Here is a 19,144-nt window from a genome sequence, read left to right as displayed (position 1 = left end):
AATTGGATTTCATAAAATCTTAGAACTGGAGGAAATCTTAAAATATTATTCAGTTCCATTAAAAATTATGCAGAAAACTGGAGAGTCTGGAGAAAATACAGTATTTTAAAGGAAAGTGGCCTGATTAGAAATAATTAGAACAGAACACAAAGCTGGACTCAAATATTTGAATGAGGAGAGTTTTTTAAAAAGACTAACACTAGAAAGTTCTTGTTAAAATAATTAATGATAAAAATGTAAATCAAGCTGCATTTAGCTTGATTAACCCAGTAAAGTGCTTCAAAAGAGCTGTGTACCTTCCTCTTTTATTCAAAGGCTTCAGATTACCAGGTTCAGAAGGCATTCCCTTTAGGGTGAAAATTGTCTGTAGACACCCTGCTTAACTGGAAACAGGCTTGCTGCTTTGTTACAGTAAATACCCTGGAAATTTATTTATATACCCTCACAATTCTTGCTCACTGGCTCCAGGCTCTAAAAACTCAGAAGATTATTTCCCAAGCACAGAGGAGCATCAATTTTGCTGCTTTTCTCAAGGAGAAATCCTTGACTGAGAGATAAGATCATTTTCTCTTAAAGCTATTTGAGAAATCATGCTGTGTAACCTCAGTGGAGAATGCACAGCCGCCAAACTCCATGGGTTTGTTACAGATGGATAAGGACAAGACCCTGGGTTGAACCCTTATTAAAATGACATTATGGCTATAACTTTATGTGAACATGAGGTTATCAAGATTATAGTTCCCATGACATTCATTCCCAAGCATTTCAACACCATGTAGAAGTCTTCTATTTGTTTTTAAATAGTCACTCAATGTTTCTCAGATGTGAAGTGAGACTAATAACAGCACCTAACTTAAATGACCATTATGAGAATTGAATGAGATTGTACAAAATGACCTCATCAGGAAGCCTGACATATAAACAGGGCTTCCTATTATTATTTAATACCTTCTACTACCATTTAAACATGCTCAAGTCTCTTTCGGGGTGGCTTTTCCCATTTCAGGTCCTCCCTCCAACTCTCTCTGTCTCATACAATGCCCCCCCCACCCCGCTACCCACCCACTACAATCGTGCTTCTTGCCACTTTACTCAAACTGTTCCTGCCAGTCACCTCTTTTATTAATATACAGCAGTAAGCATGTCTATTAATTTATATGCAGTATATAAAAACACATTTCATATTTTATAAAACGCAGAGCTGAAATAAAAGATACACAAATATTCTAAAATCCATTAAAACCAATTTGATATATACTTTTGGTTTTAAACATAAATCTGAACACAAATTCTCCCCATTTCCTTAGACCATTACTATTAGAAAATTTAATAGGAAAAACATAAACAAACCAATGTTCTAAAAGAATCATAATCAACCTTTTAGATGCAAAATGCCTAATCTTTCAAAATAAAATTTATATTAATGAGTTGTTTGTTACTAATTTCCCAGGTATAGTTTTTGATGGATTATGACAAAATAAAAAATGTGCGTCATCTTCTTCGGATTATAAATACGAAGCAGCTTTCAGAACTTTTATTTGGAAATTTGATAATTAAAAAAATGGTTGTCAAGTAAAAATATCAGTCAATAAATACTTGCATAATTTTTTGCTTTTGAAAAATTTTAACTCAAGTGTCACACATAAAACAGGTTCTGAGGATAAGTAAATGTACTGATATTAAAATTAGCTAAAATGGAAGATAAAATGGAAGATTATATAAACTCTTCAAGAGTTTATATAAAGAAACTTTATGACAAGAGAAGCTCAGTCACGAATCTTGCCTTGACTTTCATTTTCTTGAATCCTTTCAAGTGTTCAACCCACCAAAGGCAAGAACATAGAGTTAATGCAACAGCAAAAACATTCTCACACATTGTCACCATCTTTAGGGGCAGAAGGACATTTCAAATTTTGTGACCTTTCCTGGTCAAGGAATCCTTGTGACAATGAACTGTACCACCCTCTCCAACTCTACCAGTCCCTTTCCAAAGGCTGCTGTTTAAGAAAATCTACAGTGCAGCTTCCAATAATATCATGTTGATCAGTTTATTGGGTAGGGAAGATGGATGGGCTGTGAAGGAGGAAGCCATTAAGGCCACTAGGGCTGCCAATTACAGCTGCCATCTGTGCCCTGACCCAGGACACTCAGTAAAGGGGATAAAGTGTGTTTGTGTGGGGTAGGGGAATGGTCAGAAATCCAGCCCAAATGCTCAATCCTTGATGCCAGGCATAGGGCTGCATCTTCCCAGAGGAAGGGGTACCTTTTCCTAACATGCACAAAGATGCATAATGGGTAGCTATGGCCTTGGGCCCATGTAACAAAGAAGAAGCCAGACAATTATCTAACTGACCTAGGGAAGAAGGAACTAAAGATTTCTACTCCGTACTAAAACTGTAATATAAATGCTTTATATGTATTATACGATTTCCTTTAATATCTTCCTCTCTATAATAAGGGGCATGACCACTACCCATTATATAGATGAGAAAACCGGCAGATTTAAGTAAACTGCCAAATAGGAGACAGAAAAAAAATTTATACTCAGGTTTATCTTCTGTGAAAAAGGTGGAAATGTGTTAAATAACATGTACCAGCCCTAAGAAAGATGCTTTGAGCTTTGTAAGTTGCTACCTTCCAGTTATTCTCAAGGTAGAACAAACATCCACTTTAAGAGGTGAGTTAAGAACACCACAGCTTGGCTTCCCATCCAAACCACAAAAGGAAGAGGGAGGAAACTTCAACTCTAAGAGACACAAGAAAGCGGCACAATAAAACACAAGCATGTCAAAGTTAACCAAACTAGGAATTTGAGATATTCACTTCAGAACTGAAACTTTAAAATCTGCTGGCTTTCGGCAGGTTATTTGAAATAAGATAAGTTTCCCTTATGAAAGTGGATAGAAAATAACCATCATCCATGCTCCAGTTTCCTTAAAAGAATAACTACTATTTTCCACAGAAAGTTTTATCAATGCACGAGCATTACTTGGTGTGCTCTAATTACAGCATTTCACTCACCTGAGGCTGAATTCATCATGTTCTGCTGCACTGGTGGACTGGTAGGGGATGTAACGTTCATCTGGGAGAGCATGGCCTTCCTGGGGTCCTGCCATGTTGTTGTTTGATCTATGTGACTGAGACAAAACATCCACTGCATTAGACAACAAATACGAGGCCCTAAAAACAACAACCTCACTTATCAACATAGGGTAGCTCTATGAAGCAGTAGGCAAAGGATTCTAAATTAGCTCTGTAAAAGCATACAGTCTTGTCACCTCACTGCTCTCACCCTTCCTCTGCAACCTTCTGTCATCCTTATATCTCTGAACTTTCCCCTCTTAGATCTTGCAAGTGCAAAATTTGAAAAAGTTACGTCTGGAGTTTTAAGTGAAGGGAAACCATTTTCACCTAGCAGACAATTATTATCTGCTTCTAATTTAAAGATAAAATGTGATTTATAAATTAATCATCTATAACAGTAGTCATATGAGCAAAACCCAAAATTCATAAGGGAATCACCCACTTTTTTCCTCCTAGAGCTATAAATGCCAATTAACATATAATTTTAAGACCTAAAACCCTTTACACTGAACAAATAAAACATGAAAAGATGAAGTCTTATTATAGTACATATTCCAAAGCCAAAACAGAATTACAAACTTGATTGTTTCCTGTGACTGCTGAAGGCCTTTGTTATTTGCTAAACAAAACATTTAAACAGTTTCTACATACTGTTAACGTACTGCAAAATATCTTACACACATGCATATAGATGTCTTCATCTATAAAAATGGGGAAGAAAACAGCTAAAAATTATATGAAATATGTGACTACAAGGCATCTTGCACAGTATTTGGCATATGAGCATTCAAAAAATATAGTTTTCTTCCTCCAGCAAAGAGTAATTGTTTCGCTGAAACAAAAACTAAAAATATTATACCCATGAAACCACCTGAAAATTTATCTTGAAGAAATAGCCAGGGAAGTATTCAAAGATTTATGCAAAGTTCTCTTCTGTATAATTAATAAAAGCAAAAATCTAAAAGTAGATAACAACATCTAACCAGAGGGACTAATTAAATCTTGTTACATATAACGTACTATATTGCAGCTATTGAAAATATTTTAGAATAATATTTAATAGCATAGAAAATATTCATAATACAGCTTTTAAAAGTAGATTGTAAAACAATTGAGGCTAATTGTTTAAACGTGTGTGTACTGAAAACACATGGGAAGGATAGACATCAAAATGTTTTAAGTGTTTAGATGGCAAAATTACAGAACTGTTTAATAATAGGAAAACCTAGAAAGACAATCATGAACTCATTATCTTTGAAATGGGGGAGGGAGGGCATTAGAAATAAGTTATTTAAAAAAACCCTCAAGGGCTTCCCTGGTGGCGCAGTGGTTGAGAGTCCGCCTGCCGATGCAGGGGACGCGGGTTCGTGCCCCGGTCTGGGAAGATCCCACATGCCGCAGAGCGGCTGGGCCCGTTGAGCCATGGCCGCTGACCTGCGCGTCCGGAGCCTGTGCTCCGCAATGGGAGAGGCCACAACAGTGAGAGGCCCACATACCGCAAAAAAACCCCCCACAAAACCCTCAAATCATTTTCTCTATGGCTGTTTAAATTTCAAATCTGATTTCTCTCTTCCTGACGCATCCCATGATAAATACCCATGTAAATAGTAAAGGAAATGACAGCCTGTCGTTAATTTTCCTGAAATGGAACCAGAATGCTCTCTCATCAATAATGTTACCATATCAATAACACAGTAAGAAAGGATCTTAGACTCTGGCTAGAATGGACCTTAAATATTATCTACTAGAGATGGGAGAATTCTTTTTCCTAAGCAAGCAGAAAGAAGATGAAAACAGGGGGGTAAAAAATGTGGAAGATTTGTACACTTGGGAATGACAATTGAAGGCTATCACAGACCAACTAAAAATGCTAAGAGAGAATATTTATTTAGTAGAGTATATAGTCTCTCAAATATCACCTTATCAGCACTTCTTTACCAGTCATATATGCTTTTTAGCAGTTGCACTAGCACTGCTCAGGTCTAGACAATACAGGCAAAACCTTGTACAAGTGTATATGTAAACACCTCATTCTAAAAGATCACATCCTTATCAAGCTCAGTTAAGAGTTTATTCCTTTTCCATCCTCCATGTGAGCCACTGAACAAATTAAACCCTAAAATGTTTCCTATTCAGTGCTTCTCATGCTTACAGATATAAAGCAATACACGATAATTAATACAGTCATACTGAAGGAAAGAAACTTGAAACCTGTAAGACAACCAAAATTTAGGGAAATGTTTCTGTTTCTCACTGCCTGTTACAATGTTAAGAAACCAGGAAAAATGGCCAGTGATTCATTATTATTGGCTCTTAAATATGAATGAAATTGTGTGCCACCTGCCTACTCCTTGTCTCCAGTACTTCTTTTTTTTTTTTTTCGGTACGCGGGCCTCTCACTGTCGTGGCCTCTCCCGTTGCGGAGCACAGGCTCCGGACGCGCAGGCTCAGCGGCCACGGCTCACGGGCCCAGCCGCTCTGCGGCATGTGGGATCTTCCCAGACCGGGGCACGAACCCATGTCCCCTGCATCGGCAGGCGGACTCTCAACCACTGCGCCACCAGGTAAGCCCTCCAGTACTTCTTAAAATCTGTTACCTTTATGAGGGGTAAAAGAGAAGAGAGAAGCAAGTTCTGGATTCTGACTGTTGAAGGTTTTCTAAATATCTAAAAGGTTTCTCTGAAAACTAACCAATTATGTAAATCATATTAATCCATTTATAACTAGCTTGCAGTCCACTTGAGGGTTTAGGACCCTATTCTGATGACTAAATGACCATATTCCAATAACAAGCACATGAATCTTCCCAAATAGTGGAGCCAATCTGTAAGTCTGTTCTTAAGGCGTCTTTCTCCTTTAAATAAATTAGTGTTTTGAATATAATGCAGAGAATGTATAGTTTTACTGCTCTCATAAAAGTGATTATTTTGCTGAAATACTACTAAGTGTACAAATGCTAAAATTTCTCCTCCTGAAAAGGCTTCTGTTGAACCTCAGTAAGATAGTTTAGAGCCCTATAAAGCTACCCTATGTTACTTCAGCTAATGTCTCACTTACTCAAAAAAGATCTACATTTTTTTAAGGAATAAATATGCCATTATTTAAACTGTCCCAACTCTAAAAGCATGCAACCATCTAGATGCTAAAGGGAATGTGAAATAAAATTAGCTTTAGAGTTTTTGTCTTCACTTTTTCTATAAGATTAAATCATGAATACTGTTTTATCCTAAAAAGTCAATTTGCAGAAGTATACCCCAAAATATCCAGTCTTCCTTATCATAAGAATGAAAATCTTTATAAAAACATTTCATAGGACAAAGAACTATTTTTGCTTAGACAAAATAAATAGTTTGCTAGGCCTACTCTTCCCCCAGATATTTGCACGGGACCTTCCCTCATCTCCTGGTCTTTGCTCAAATGTCTTACTCTTAGTGAGGCCTTCCGTAGCCATATCATCTAAAATCCACCCTATTTAAACTTCTACTCCCTCTTCTTTGCTTTATTTTTGTTTGATAATCCTTTATCATTATCTGACACATAATTTACTTATTTTGTTTGTCTATTTCCTCAAACTAACAAGCTCCAGAGAAAAAGGGACTTTTATCCATTTTATTAACTACTGTATCTTCAATGATTAATAAAGTGCTTGATAAATATTTGTCAATGAATTAATGAAAAGAAAGCTGTTTTCTTTTTGCCCTAAGAACATCAAACTTTCTCCTAAAGTCCTTGTCGCCTTACTGACTTTATCAATACCCACCTTCTTTTCCAAAAATGTAATTGCAGGTAAGGATTCTAGACCCACTAGAAATAGTAATAAGGAGATTATTGGTGACACTGGCAAGAGCAGCTTCAGTGGCATGATGGGGGTACAGTGCATAGGAGGTAAGAAAACAGACAGATTTAGTTGTGTACAAAACCACAAATGGATGGATATGAATTTTTGTTTTTTTCCAGAGGAAGAAACTCAACTGTTTAAATGTGAATGAAAACAGAGTAGCTGAAGATGTGCTAAAGGATCAATGAAGAGTTATAGTCATCCATTAGAGAGTGAGAAGGAACAGAATGTAGACACTGCTTCCACTGTAAGGAGGTGAGGAAGAAAGGATAGGGTAGAAGCAAATAATTTCACTGGTTGGTCAAAGTTAATCGCATTCTGGTGTGAGGACTTCTACTCTCTTATCGAGAGATATAGCATTAAGAGGATTAAGGAGGCTGGCATTATTGGTACCTCCACTATGAAAAACTGAGGGACTTGCACAAGGTCACATATCCAGTACACAACAAGACTACATCTGGTACCCAGGAATTCTGAAAACAATTTCTGTACTAGACATACACATGAAAAGGACAATATTCAAAAATGTAAATTCTTTGTAATATACATTGAATAACAAATAATTGCATAAATACTAAAGAGGGAGTATAATAAAAAGGCATGGTATTGAAGATTCAATAAAAGAATTTACAAAATTTACAAAATATTACAAAACAGAGTTTCTATTACTACTAGAATATAAGCTCCTTGAAGAAGGTGTACCTGGGAGAGTGCCTGGTACATAGTAGGGCTCAATAAATAGTAAACGCAATGAATATTAGAGCAGTGTGCATTATTTAAGAATGTAGGTGATTAAGAGTTCACATAAATGCTAATCAGAGAATGGGCTGAAAAGAATTTTCACTTAAACTACAGATTCTAAAAAAGGTCAAATTATAAATAACAGAATCAAAATATACAAACCAAGGAGATAAAATTAAGCAAAACTCATAAACAGTATTTTCAGAGTTAAAAATATGAGTGGTTATATATAACATAGAAAATAATTTAAAATTTAGTTTATCTTGTTCCTAAGAATAGTCTAGCTGCTGAACTTACTACAGGAAAATAGATAAGTGTGAAATTCTCCAGCCCCTTCAAGATATGTAAATAAATTATTCTTTCCTATTACTTTGGAAAAGAAAAGGTGATTGGATTTATGACCAAGATAAACCCTATGATCTTACTCTGGAGCAGCTAAGACTGGGAAACAATGAACCTTTCAAAGTTTAGACCGATGAAACATAAGCAGCTGTACTTTGACCAAGGTCCACGTCCAGCAGCAGTCTCTCCTGCGTATACAGAGCCACCTCTCCTGTTGGCTTTTGTCTTTTACTTTATACTACAGAATCTGGCCTTACGTATTAGATGACTTAGCAGAATCCATGTAGAACCAAAAAAGGGGCAAAAATCTAAAGTGAATCATTAGTAAACTGACGTTTTGCATAATCCCACAAAAGTTAATTGAGGCTACAGTATATAGAAATATTTGAAGCGCTTTATATCCTCCTGTGAGATGTGAACCTTATGAAACTCAAACGTGGGCAGGGAATATAAGGAATTCTGATCTTATAAAGAATAACAATATTACTGTCACATCTTCAAATTATGGGGAAATCCATAAGATCATGAAATGCTACCTGAAGAAGCTACAATGGGGAGACCCAAAGATCTCATCTCTCCAGGACCGATGTTCAACAGGAAGATGATACCATGCTATTGTTTCATGAGTCTCTCACAGAGACTGAACAAAATAATCACTTACTACAATTTATTTTTATTTTTTAAAAATTTATTTATTTGTTTTTGGCCACGCTGGGTCTTCACTGCTGTGCGTGGGCTTTCTCTAGTTGCAGCGAACAGGGGCTACTCTTCGTTGCGGTGCGCAGGCTTCTCATTGCGGTGCCTTCTCTTGTTATGGAGCACGGGCTCTAGGCGCTCAGGCTTCAGTAGTCGTGGCTCGCGGGCTCTAGAGAACAGGCTCAGCAGTTGTGGCGCACGGGCTTAGTTGCTCCGTGGCATGTGGGATCTTCCCCGACCAGGGCTCGAACCTGTGTCCCCTTCATTGGCAGGAGGACTCTTAACCACTGCGCCACCAGGGAAGTCCCTTCCTACAATTTGTTAAGATTAAGTGATATGCCCAAGAGCAGCGGAATAGTATGCAGCAGAAATGGGATTTAAACTCAGGAATGAGAACTGATGCAAAAATCTGCACTCTTTGTACTATATCAGACTTCCTTTTGCTGTGAGAGTATTTTGGATGTTGTTTAGATTTCTTAAGACTAACCTCTACATCACTACTTACCTGCCTCTAATCCCTACAATAATGAAGTACAAGGAGACAAAAATCTCTGCAACAACACTCAGTAGACCAAACACCCAGTCACACATAGCCAGGATTAAAATAAATGTTTTTTACCTTCTGGCTCAGTGTTCTTTTCACTTTACCTTATTGGTCTCTAAAGAGGAAAAGATTTTCTAAAATGATAATCTGCCATTTGCAGAATAAAATTTTTTCAGGGAATGTAATTCAAAAAGAGAATCAGAATCCTTTTAAATGCTTCCTTGTTTAATTCGCCAACTATTAAGACTATTCCAAGACCAGCAAATGAGCTCTACCATCAGAACAGAAAGTTGCCTTTATTATAAAAATGCACAATCATTAGAGGTGTTAATGATCAGTTACCTGATGGCACTCGTAAAGAGACAAATTGGTTATGGGGATATTATGCCTACCATTTCTACTCACTTAAATTGGTGGACTGCAGCTCTAAAGTTACACTGGTTTTTCTCCTTCCTACTTTGTTTCTTACTTTAGAAACAAGATTATTGGCACCGGTATAAATTAATATACAGATATGATAATCTGCAAGTTGCTTCCCTATCTAGGCATTGTCTTCCTGTTATAATGTAGTGTCTAATCTCCTAAGAAAGTAATTCCTCAGAATCTAATAAAAGTAACTCTCCCTACTATTAACTTCAACAGATATTGTCACAATGGCACATAAACATTTTAAGAAAGGAGTGAACCCACTTTGGAAGTGGGTCATGGAGAGATGGCTTAGATAATGTATTACTAAAAAAAAAAAAAATCCTTTATGCAAATCAAGTGTTATCAACGCTATAATCAACAGCTATGTAAGCTTAATATGAGTATCTGATTCTTTTGAAATATCTGCTACATTTCTTAAGACTACTGTTCTTCCTCAGGTAATCTTTTCCCCAGCTGGCCCATAAAACACCTAATTTCTACCTTACCTTTTCAAGACCCAGATCCCTCCTTTCAGAAGTCTTTGGAATAGTAAGAAAGCAGACGTAGATTCAAATCCCAGTCTCAAATTTGCCAACGATAAACTGGGTTGTACAGGCAGGTCGTTTAGACAAATGGTTTCATCTTCGTTAAAATAAGACTGATTTATTTACTTACTTCCCAGGGTTTTGGAATTAAATTCAATAGCATACACAAAAGCAACTAGTACTGTGGCTCCCAGTACACAAAAGGCTCTCAAATATTTCTCCAGACTTCATTCCTGTGCTAGTCCAATAGTATTTAAAATAGGAAAAACTTCATGGTAGACAGGTTAAGTCAAGAACATGTTTAAGAATGAGATGACTTCAGTTAAGTGAGAATGACAGGTCTGGGGCTTTAAGAGCTCTGAAAAAGAGTCTGGTTTCCCCTGATAGACGATGAAGAGATGCAGTAGACACTATAGGTTTCAGGGTAGGAAACAATGTTTCCGGACCATTAGTTCAACTTGCACAAGGCCATCAGCTTAGAATAAGAAGGAACCATGCAGGTACGACCATACTGGCTCCCAGGAAAAGAGCAGCAAAATAATTTGGGAGTAAAAGAATAATCTCATTCATATAACCAAATGTCTTAAAATATTCATTGTGAAAAATCACTCCATACAAATTTTTTTTTTTTATTTAAGCCATAAAATGGTCAACTCTATCCACCTAAACCAAGGCAAAGAAAAAGCTACACTTCTTATGAACCAGGCAAAGCACATCCCAACAAATGCTAAGGTGCTCTTCAAATTCTTTGTTGTATGTTTCATCTATCAAATACTAAATGCATAACCCTTACTTAAGGGATACAGAGCAACGTAATGGGAAATGAGTTTTGTAGTGATAGAAACTACTGATGACTATCTCTACCCTCAAAATTTAGGATAACCTTATGCTACTCATTAGTGAACGTATTAGAGAATTAAAGTAATGTAGTTTTAGTAAAATAATTTTAGTGATTAACATTGATACTGACAAAGTTTACACACCTCAAGGAATGGATAACTAACAATTTCCCTTACATCCCTACTCCTTAAAGAGTGTGGGCCTTGAGCCAGCAGAACTGACAAAACCTGTGAGGAAGCCTGTTAAAAATGTCAGGGTCTCCTCAGGCTCCACCCAACACACTGATTAAGAATCTGTAGCTTAACAAGATCCATAGGAGATCTGTATGCACATTAAAAGTTTGAGAAACACTGCCTTAGACACTACTTGATCACCTATGCTGTGTTTTAAGTATGACTAATGCCTGGAGGGTAAATATTCTGTATATGTATATGAAGAACTACATGGTGTAGATATTACAGTTAAAGCAAAACCAATAACCTGTGGTAAAAATTCAAAGTTTAATTTGCATCATTACTGCAGAAGGGTACACTGAAATCTACTAGCCACTGACTGTAGCACTGTAAGTGTATTCATTTACATCACAAGGAAACAGCATTCTCACTGTTACATCACTGGTGATAGTTCTCTACTCTTTCATGCCTACTCTGAATTTAAAACAAAACAAAAAGCACTGCAGCTTTTCAAAAACTGATTTGGTGTTGTACTGATAATTTTTATTTAAAGCAACAGTTCTCAATTTAGAAATTGGGGGAAGGGCATTTTTCGTTATCACAGTCTTACAAATATACAATGGGGAGAGGGTACTGGATGCTAGGTTTCCTGCAATGCAGTAGATGGTCTTCCACAACTTTGAATGTCATGCCACACATTCTAAAAAGCCAAATTTTACACAGAACTCCATTTTATACATAGACAAAGTATGTTTTGCACAATTTTAGTTACATACCAAATTTTTCTGGAAGGCAATCAATTACACTTAGTTCTGTTCGGAAATCTGTTAACAGTATATACTTTTTGGATAACCACATTATCACAGCAATGCCCTCTTGGTATTTTAGTTACCAACTCAACACACTTGATCTTTATTCAAAACTGTCATGTTCATGGCAATTTTAGGTACAGATGCAGGCACTTGACTACTTTATTATAGCTTCAAATATAGAATACCCAATATACATGTTATTTTTATCATAAATTACTTTATTTCTCCTCCATATTGCATAATTCTGATATAATGTTGACTTTTAAAAATTATGTATGTAGTTAAATTGTTACATATGAATTTCATTTTAGGATACTTTCCCAAATATTTATTACTAAAAGAGGCTGATGAGACTGACAGGGATAAGAGCCACTGCATTAAGAGACCATTAAACTATCAATATAAATAGAGAGCATTTTTATATCATAAGTCTAAGATGTCTTTCCCATCAGATCATGAATTTCTGGAGGGTAAACGATCTCAGCCTCCCTTTCTACATTTCATACATGAACACAGTGCTTTGCATAAGTGCTCAATAACCTGTCTGATGAATTGAAAGCTTATTCTACCGGGTTATTCTTTAACCACCAAGGAATACTGTGACCTAAATCCTAAATGGAGTCAATATGTATGGTTTATTCCCTTTTCATAATCCACTTTTGAAAATGTTTTTCTTCTGAACTGTAAAACCTACTTTTCACAAAATCCCAACAATGTAGTCCTAAATTGGTTGTACTTCACAGTTACCTAACAAATTGGTTCTTTCCAACTCTGCCAAGATTCTGTGACATCAGATGGCACAAACTGGTCATAAGAATTTAACATAATTTACAAACTAAACCAACAGAAACTTTAAAAAATTACATCTGACAAATGTTTAATCCCTAACACACCTTTCAGACCTTGTGTTGAAATAGGGGAAAACCAAAATTAAAAAAATTTTTTTTGGCAATAGTGACTTGCTTAGATAGATCCTTTGACAAAATGCGTCTTTGTGAACTTATCTTTTGCTGCTTGGGCCTGTAATTGTGGGAACTGTGAGAAGTTCCTAATTCTTCCCAATAAAGCTAAACAAAGATGAAATGATAGAAGTGTGCCCTGTTTTTATGCTTATAGAAAACTGGGCAACCAAATCACCACCATTCCTCAAGGTGAGAACCTTTGTACTGAAGTATATGTAAGACCACAAAACCTAAGAATCTAATGAGAAGCCAAGTGACCAAACTAAAGAATTCTTTTTATCAAGCAAAGCTGACTTTTAGGAAACAAAAAATAAGAATAAAACCGGATAACCAGGAATAACACAAAATAGATATGAAAAATGTTTTCATTTAAAAACTTCTGTTACTGCTGTCATGCCCTCTAAATACTATGATGGCAGGACTGGTTCTAAAATTTAGAAGCATGGGCAGTCAGCCCAGATTTATTGCTCACTTATCAAGCCCATGTTTGTTGTGCAAGTGTTATTTATAGAGTCACATGCTAGAGGCTGTTCCCAAGCTAGCCAAACCTACACGCTTAATTGACCCTAGGAACAATGATACATTATTCAAGCTAATCCTTCTATGAGCTACAGTTCCTAAGCCACAACCATATGCTTTTTATATTTGTATATGTCTACCATGAACTATTTTTAGAACCCTCAAAAGTTAAGAGATATACACATACTATAATTTCTTGATAAGGATGAGAAAACTTACACACTTTGCTTCTATGACAACAGTTTTTATAATTACTGGAAACCAATATCTTATATTGAACTGTAAATAACTGGACTATCACTAAAGGCTTAAAGATGGGTTAAAATTATGAACAAGTGTAGGCAGAAACACATAAAAGCAAACGTGACAATTGATTATACTCTGCTCTACAAATTGTATAACCACACTGCAATCTGACCCTATAGCCTTAGGTTGAATAAAATTAGTATTTGCTCACAAGTATGAAATCAATTCAAACACAAACTTAACCATGTTGCCATATAAGAGTGACATGCTTATATACATCTCCCCTTGGAAATTATTCCCTAAGGAAGGGATAGGATGGAGCAGTTATGAGAATAATGCCAAAGCTACAGTGGAGGCTTCTTAAAACACACACAGTTCTTTCAATCTTGATCCCACATGGCTTTTATCTGTAGTTACGTTCAGCAACATTCTTTCAATAATGACTGAGAACATTCTCCCCAAAAGTTCAAAAAAAAGTGTTCGTCCTTATTTCATGTTATAGAAAATGACAGATGTCATCACAGTATGAATTGAGGCTCATAATTTTGTTAATAGAACAAAGACCAGAATTCAAGTCTCTTGATTCTCAATTATAAGGTCTACCTAGATTCTTTCATAAGAGTCATCTTAAAAAAAGAAAGGAAAAAAGAAATGGCTGAATGGCAGAACTATGACCAAAAATTAAAAACAAAACAAAACAAAACGCTAAGAAATATTAAGACACAGAAAATCTATAAACATTATTCAAAATACAGTCCTGAAACCACTTGCATCACAATTACCTGGAAGACTTATTAGCTCCTCAGTATTTTTAAGCACAATAAGATTGGAGAATAATTTATCTAACATCTTTACATATTCTTTCATTATCTGAGATCCTTACATACAATAAGACATTTATTTACCATAAGAACTAGATGAGGAATACAATCTCTTCTAAAGATGGTTGATAATTTTCTCACATTCCACTGTTATCCTTAAAGTGATATTCCTCAGCAAATACTGTTTCAAATGAAACTATATGTCAGATGTCAAAAAGAAGTAACTTTCTTATACATGTTAAAGACCTTGGCAGTATCATCCTTTCATTTTATAATTGTCAGTCTAGGGGTAAAAAAAAAACAAAACAAAACCCTGTGAAGGTAAGGAAACAAATCTGTTGAGTACCAACTCTCACCTCATCTACCACGACATGACTTAGGCCTGAGGCCCTCAACCAGGGACCAAGGAAGACAGGTTTAGGCAGTCAAACAAAGCTATAATCAGCCTTCTGCATCTCATCAGATGCAGTTGGCTTCCAAATAAGGATCTGTTCAGTCTGTTGGCTCATGTGTCTACCGTGAGGAAATCACATTAAGTTACAAAGCTGGAACCATATTCATTGCATATTTATGGCTACATTCAAATTTTCAACTGTTATCAACAGAACAGGGTTTCAGCCACCCAAAACATTAACACAGGATGAGTCTAACAGCCTAGGAAACATTTCCCAAGTGGTAAATCACCAGGAAAGCAGTTAACAATATCCACAATAAACACTTTTAAGCAAAGTAGGCAAATGGCACGACTTTTAACATAAACCCCAGGACCTCCTACCACCACCATTTTGATGGAAATGATACAATGAAAGAATCTTATATATATATTTTATTCTTATATATGTATTTTCTTTTAATCACAAATTGCTTTAAACAATAGTTGGATAACACTGTAGAATGTCTTCAATCATCTAAAAACAATCTTACTGAAATTAGCAAAATAACTTGGGGAAGGACCCCAAAATCTAAAGCAGTTAAATTTATATACTCTACACCCCATTTTCAGAATGAATACATATAATGCACGTTGAACAATGAGAGGTGGTTTCTATACAAATAAATAGTAAGCATAGAGTCTTAGTCTTAACTGCATTTCATTAAATGTTATATAAAACCTTTTAATTTCATGTCTTGTTATTTAATTGCAAGATGTCATTTTAGGGCATGCTGGTTGCTCAGATAACTGAAATTTTAGTAATGCCTTCAGGGGTTCCACAAGGGGTTTCTCAGAACAGAAAGCAGGACACTGGTGGAAAAGTGCTACATTTATTATTTAACTTGAGACTTAAGGTACCCAATCTCAGTCAAGTCATTCAACTTTTCTGGACCTCACCTTCAGTAGCTGTGATATATGACAGGCCTCCATTTAATAAGAACCAATACTTCACTTTTTGAACACCTACTGTACAAAAACCAAGCATTTTATCCATATGACCATTTTCAAAGTAAATAAATATCTGATGGCAAACTTGGAAAAATTATCTTGAATGGAGTGATAGAACCACTTAGCTACATTAAGGTTACTGGTAAAACTAATAATAAATAAATGAATAAATTTTACGTGAAGGACTTTTGCAGGTACTAATAAGGTGGTTTGCCAGGCCTGTGTATTTTAAATGTGGCAAAAGGGAAGTAGGACTCTTTCATTCACGGCCAAGTAGACACCCAACCTTTCTTGCATCCAGTAAATTCTCTTTATATGGTCATGCCATGCTGCTAATTTTTTTTTTTTTAATTAAAGAAAATAAATGCTAGACAGTCATCCAACCCAGGTTTACCTTATTAGGTAGAGCTGACTTACATAGAATACTCAGTAGTCTATCTATACTAAATTTATAAATACAGATTAAATGTCTCCTTTCTGTCTCCTCTGGGCTTACTAAAAGAAGAAAAAAAACCCCACTTTATAAATTGCCTAGTTCACCAGAATCAGAACATTTTTGCTCAAGCTGAAAACTGGGATTCAACTTGGTTTTTCTAAGTTGCAACTGAAATGTGATCCTGTCAGTGCAAATACAGTTTTCTTCTTTGAACCTTCCAAGTTAAATGACTATGAAATTCAATTATACTATGAAATATATTAATACCTTTTTGAAGCCGATTTTTATGGATATTTGTAGAAAATGTTTCAGTCATAGTCATTAAAAGGAAATTAACAAAAAGGTTATACTGTAAACACTAAGTAACATGGTCACTTAGGGACTGTCTCAATCTGAGCCATGCCCGTAGGTCGAATCCTCACTTTCATGAAACATGCCCAAAGAGTAGTTTCTTAGGTATCTAGTTTTTAGGTATTTTTTGTTTGTTTGTTTTGTTCTTTTCTTTGAGAGTTCCTATGTACTCCCTCTACTCTGATTAAGATGAGAAATGCCCACCAGCTTACTGAGAAAAAATCCAAGGTCTAGGAATCTAAAAAGTTAATGAAGAGACTACTTACTAGATTAGGAGTTTTACTGAAATTCTCCTTCAATAACTAAAATGATTAATAACTGAAAAAGGGTCCCCAAAGCAGGAACTTAATTTGGTTATCTGTGGAACTCATTTTGTTAAACTTCTAATTCACATATAATGGACATATAGAAAATAACTGATTCTTTAACACAATATCAGAACATACTATTGGATTTTACGGTAAGACTGAAATACCTAAAGTATAAAATAAAGGTTTCTTTGTATCTTAAAAACAAAAACAAAAAAACTCCACCTCTATACAAGAGTTTTCATAAAACATTTTGTCCACTACAAGTTTGGGAAGGAGCAACAGTTGAGTGGTAGAATGGGCTATAATGTCTGCATATTATGAATCACTTATATCTGTGAAATTGTGGAAAGTTTTTGTCACTATTGCTTAAGACTGACAAAACGGAGCTGTTGGACAAAGACAAACTATTTAAATGGTTTAAAGGATGGAACAGACTAGGCCTATTTGGAATGCTTCAGTCTATAAAGACGAAGTCCAAGTGGAGATATGATTAAAATCACAAATGGAAAGGAAAATTCCAAAGTTCTCAAAATATGAAAAACACTTCACACCTAAAGGAAAATTTCAGCCACCAATCACTATTTCATGCCTCCATGCCTTTGTTCATATAGTACCTTGGCCTTCAATTCCTTTTTCTCCCCCACTCTTCTCTTGTCAAAGGCCTTTGAGCTGGCTCAAATGTCAGCTCCTAGGAAGGTTTCCCTGGGCTCTCTCTGCCTCCACTCGACCCCTTAACAGGTCTAACTGCCCCCTCCTGCCTTCATGGAAATTTCTTTAGAATTACTACTATACTGATCAGACGGGTTATTATGCGTACATGTTCTTCAATCTCCACTGTAATATACATTCATAAATGTTTTAAGGAACAAAAGAGGACATACATGGAATTTTGTACATTTATGAAGCCCTATGAAGTGTGAGGCATTATTTTTTTTGAAAAAGTACTAAACCACCATAACAAATATTATATTAAGGCAGAGAAAACATCTAAGAGTCTAAGAGTTTAGTTTCATTAGCATTAGGCCAAACTCTCATTCTATGAACATTTCAGATGCATAAATTGAAGTGGAAACACACCTGTATCAAGAGTTTTTATGTGATCAACCAAGTGGCATCAGCCAGAAGACCCAGTACTTGTCTAGAAGAGTTCCTCAAGATCTCAGAATTACTTAATCCAACAGACTCATATTACAGATGAGGAAAATGGCAAACAAAAGAAAAGAAGAGAAGAGAAAAGGAGAGAAAAAGGAAAAGAAAGAAATGCTGCTAGCTCAAGCAATCTTCAAAACCATGTAAAAGCCTTGCAAAAACCATCAACATTAGGCAGCATAAAAGATCCCAAATCTGCACAGCAAAAGACACTAGCAACAAAATGAAAAGACACCTATGGAATGGGAAAAAATATTTGCAAACCATATATATCTGATAAGGGGTTACTGTCCAAAATATAAAACTCAATAGCAAAAAACACCTACATAATCTAAATAAAAATGGGCAAAGGACCTTAATAGACATTTGTCCAAAGAAGATATACAAAGGTACATGAAAAGATGCTCAGCATCGTTAAACATTAGGGAAATGCAAATCAAAACCATGATGAGATATCACCTCATGCCTGTGAGAATGGCAAGCATTAAAAAGACAAGAGAATGCTGGAGAGGATATGGAGAAAAGGGAACCCTTGTGCACTGCTGGTGGGATTGTAAATTGATACAGACACTATGGAGAACACTATGGAGGTTCCTCAAAATATTAAAAGTAGAACTACCATATGATCAGGCAATTCTACTTCTGGGTATTTATCCAAAGAAAGCAAAAACGCTAACTCAGAAAGATATATGTACTCCCATATTTATAGCAGCATTATTTATAATAACCAAAATATGGAAACAACCTAAGTGTCCACTGATGGGTGAACAAATAAAGAAGGTGTGGTGTGTGTGTGTGAAAGGATATCCTGCCATTTGCAACAACATGGATGAACCCTAAGAACATAATGCTAAGTGAAATAAGTCAGACAGAGAAAAACAAATATTGTTATGATCTCACTTATATGTGGAATCTTAAGGGAAAAAAGTCACAGAAAATTACATC

General features: G+C 35.8%; 1 protein-coding gene across 8 annotated transcripts in view; it reads right to left on the bottom strand.

The window, feature by feature from the left end:
• YAP1 (Yes1 associated transcriptional regulator) overlaps positions 1 to 19,144 on the bottom strand; it is a 107,696-nt gene that overhangs the window by 55,560 nt on the left and 32,992 nt on the right. For all 8 annotated transcript variants that reach the window (XM_030883689.3, XM_030883693.3, XM_030883691.3 and 5 more), the window contains exon 3: positions 3,022 to 3,137. In XM_030883689.3, the coding sequence (XP_030739549.1) occupies positions 3,022 to 3,137 (116 nt within the window). The remainder of the gene's footprint in view (positions 1 to 3,021; positions 3,138 to 19,144) is intronic.

The sequence above is a fragment of the Globicephala melas genome, chromosome 8 (assembly GCF_963455315.2).
Source record: "Globicephala melas chromosome 8, mGloMel1.2, whole genome shotgun sequence".
NCBI classification, from domain to species: Eukaryota; Metazoa; Chordata; class Mammalia; order Artiodactyla; family Delphinidae; genus Globicephala; species Globicephala melas.
The sequence above is the reverse complement of the archived record's forward strand: the minus strand, read 5'-3'. Positions and strand labels throughout refer to the sequence as shown.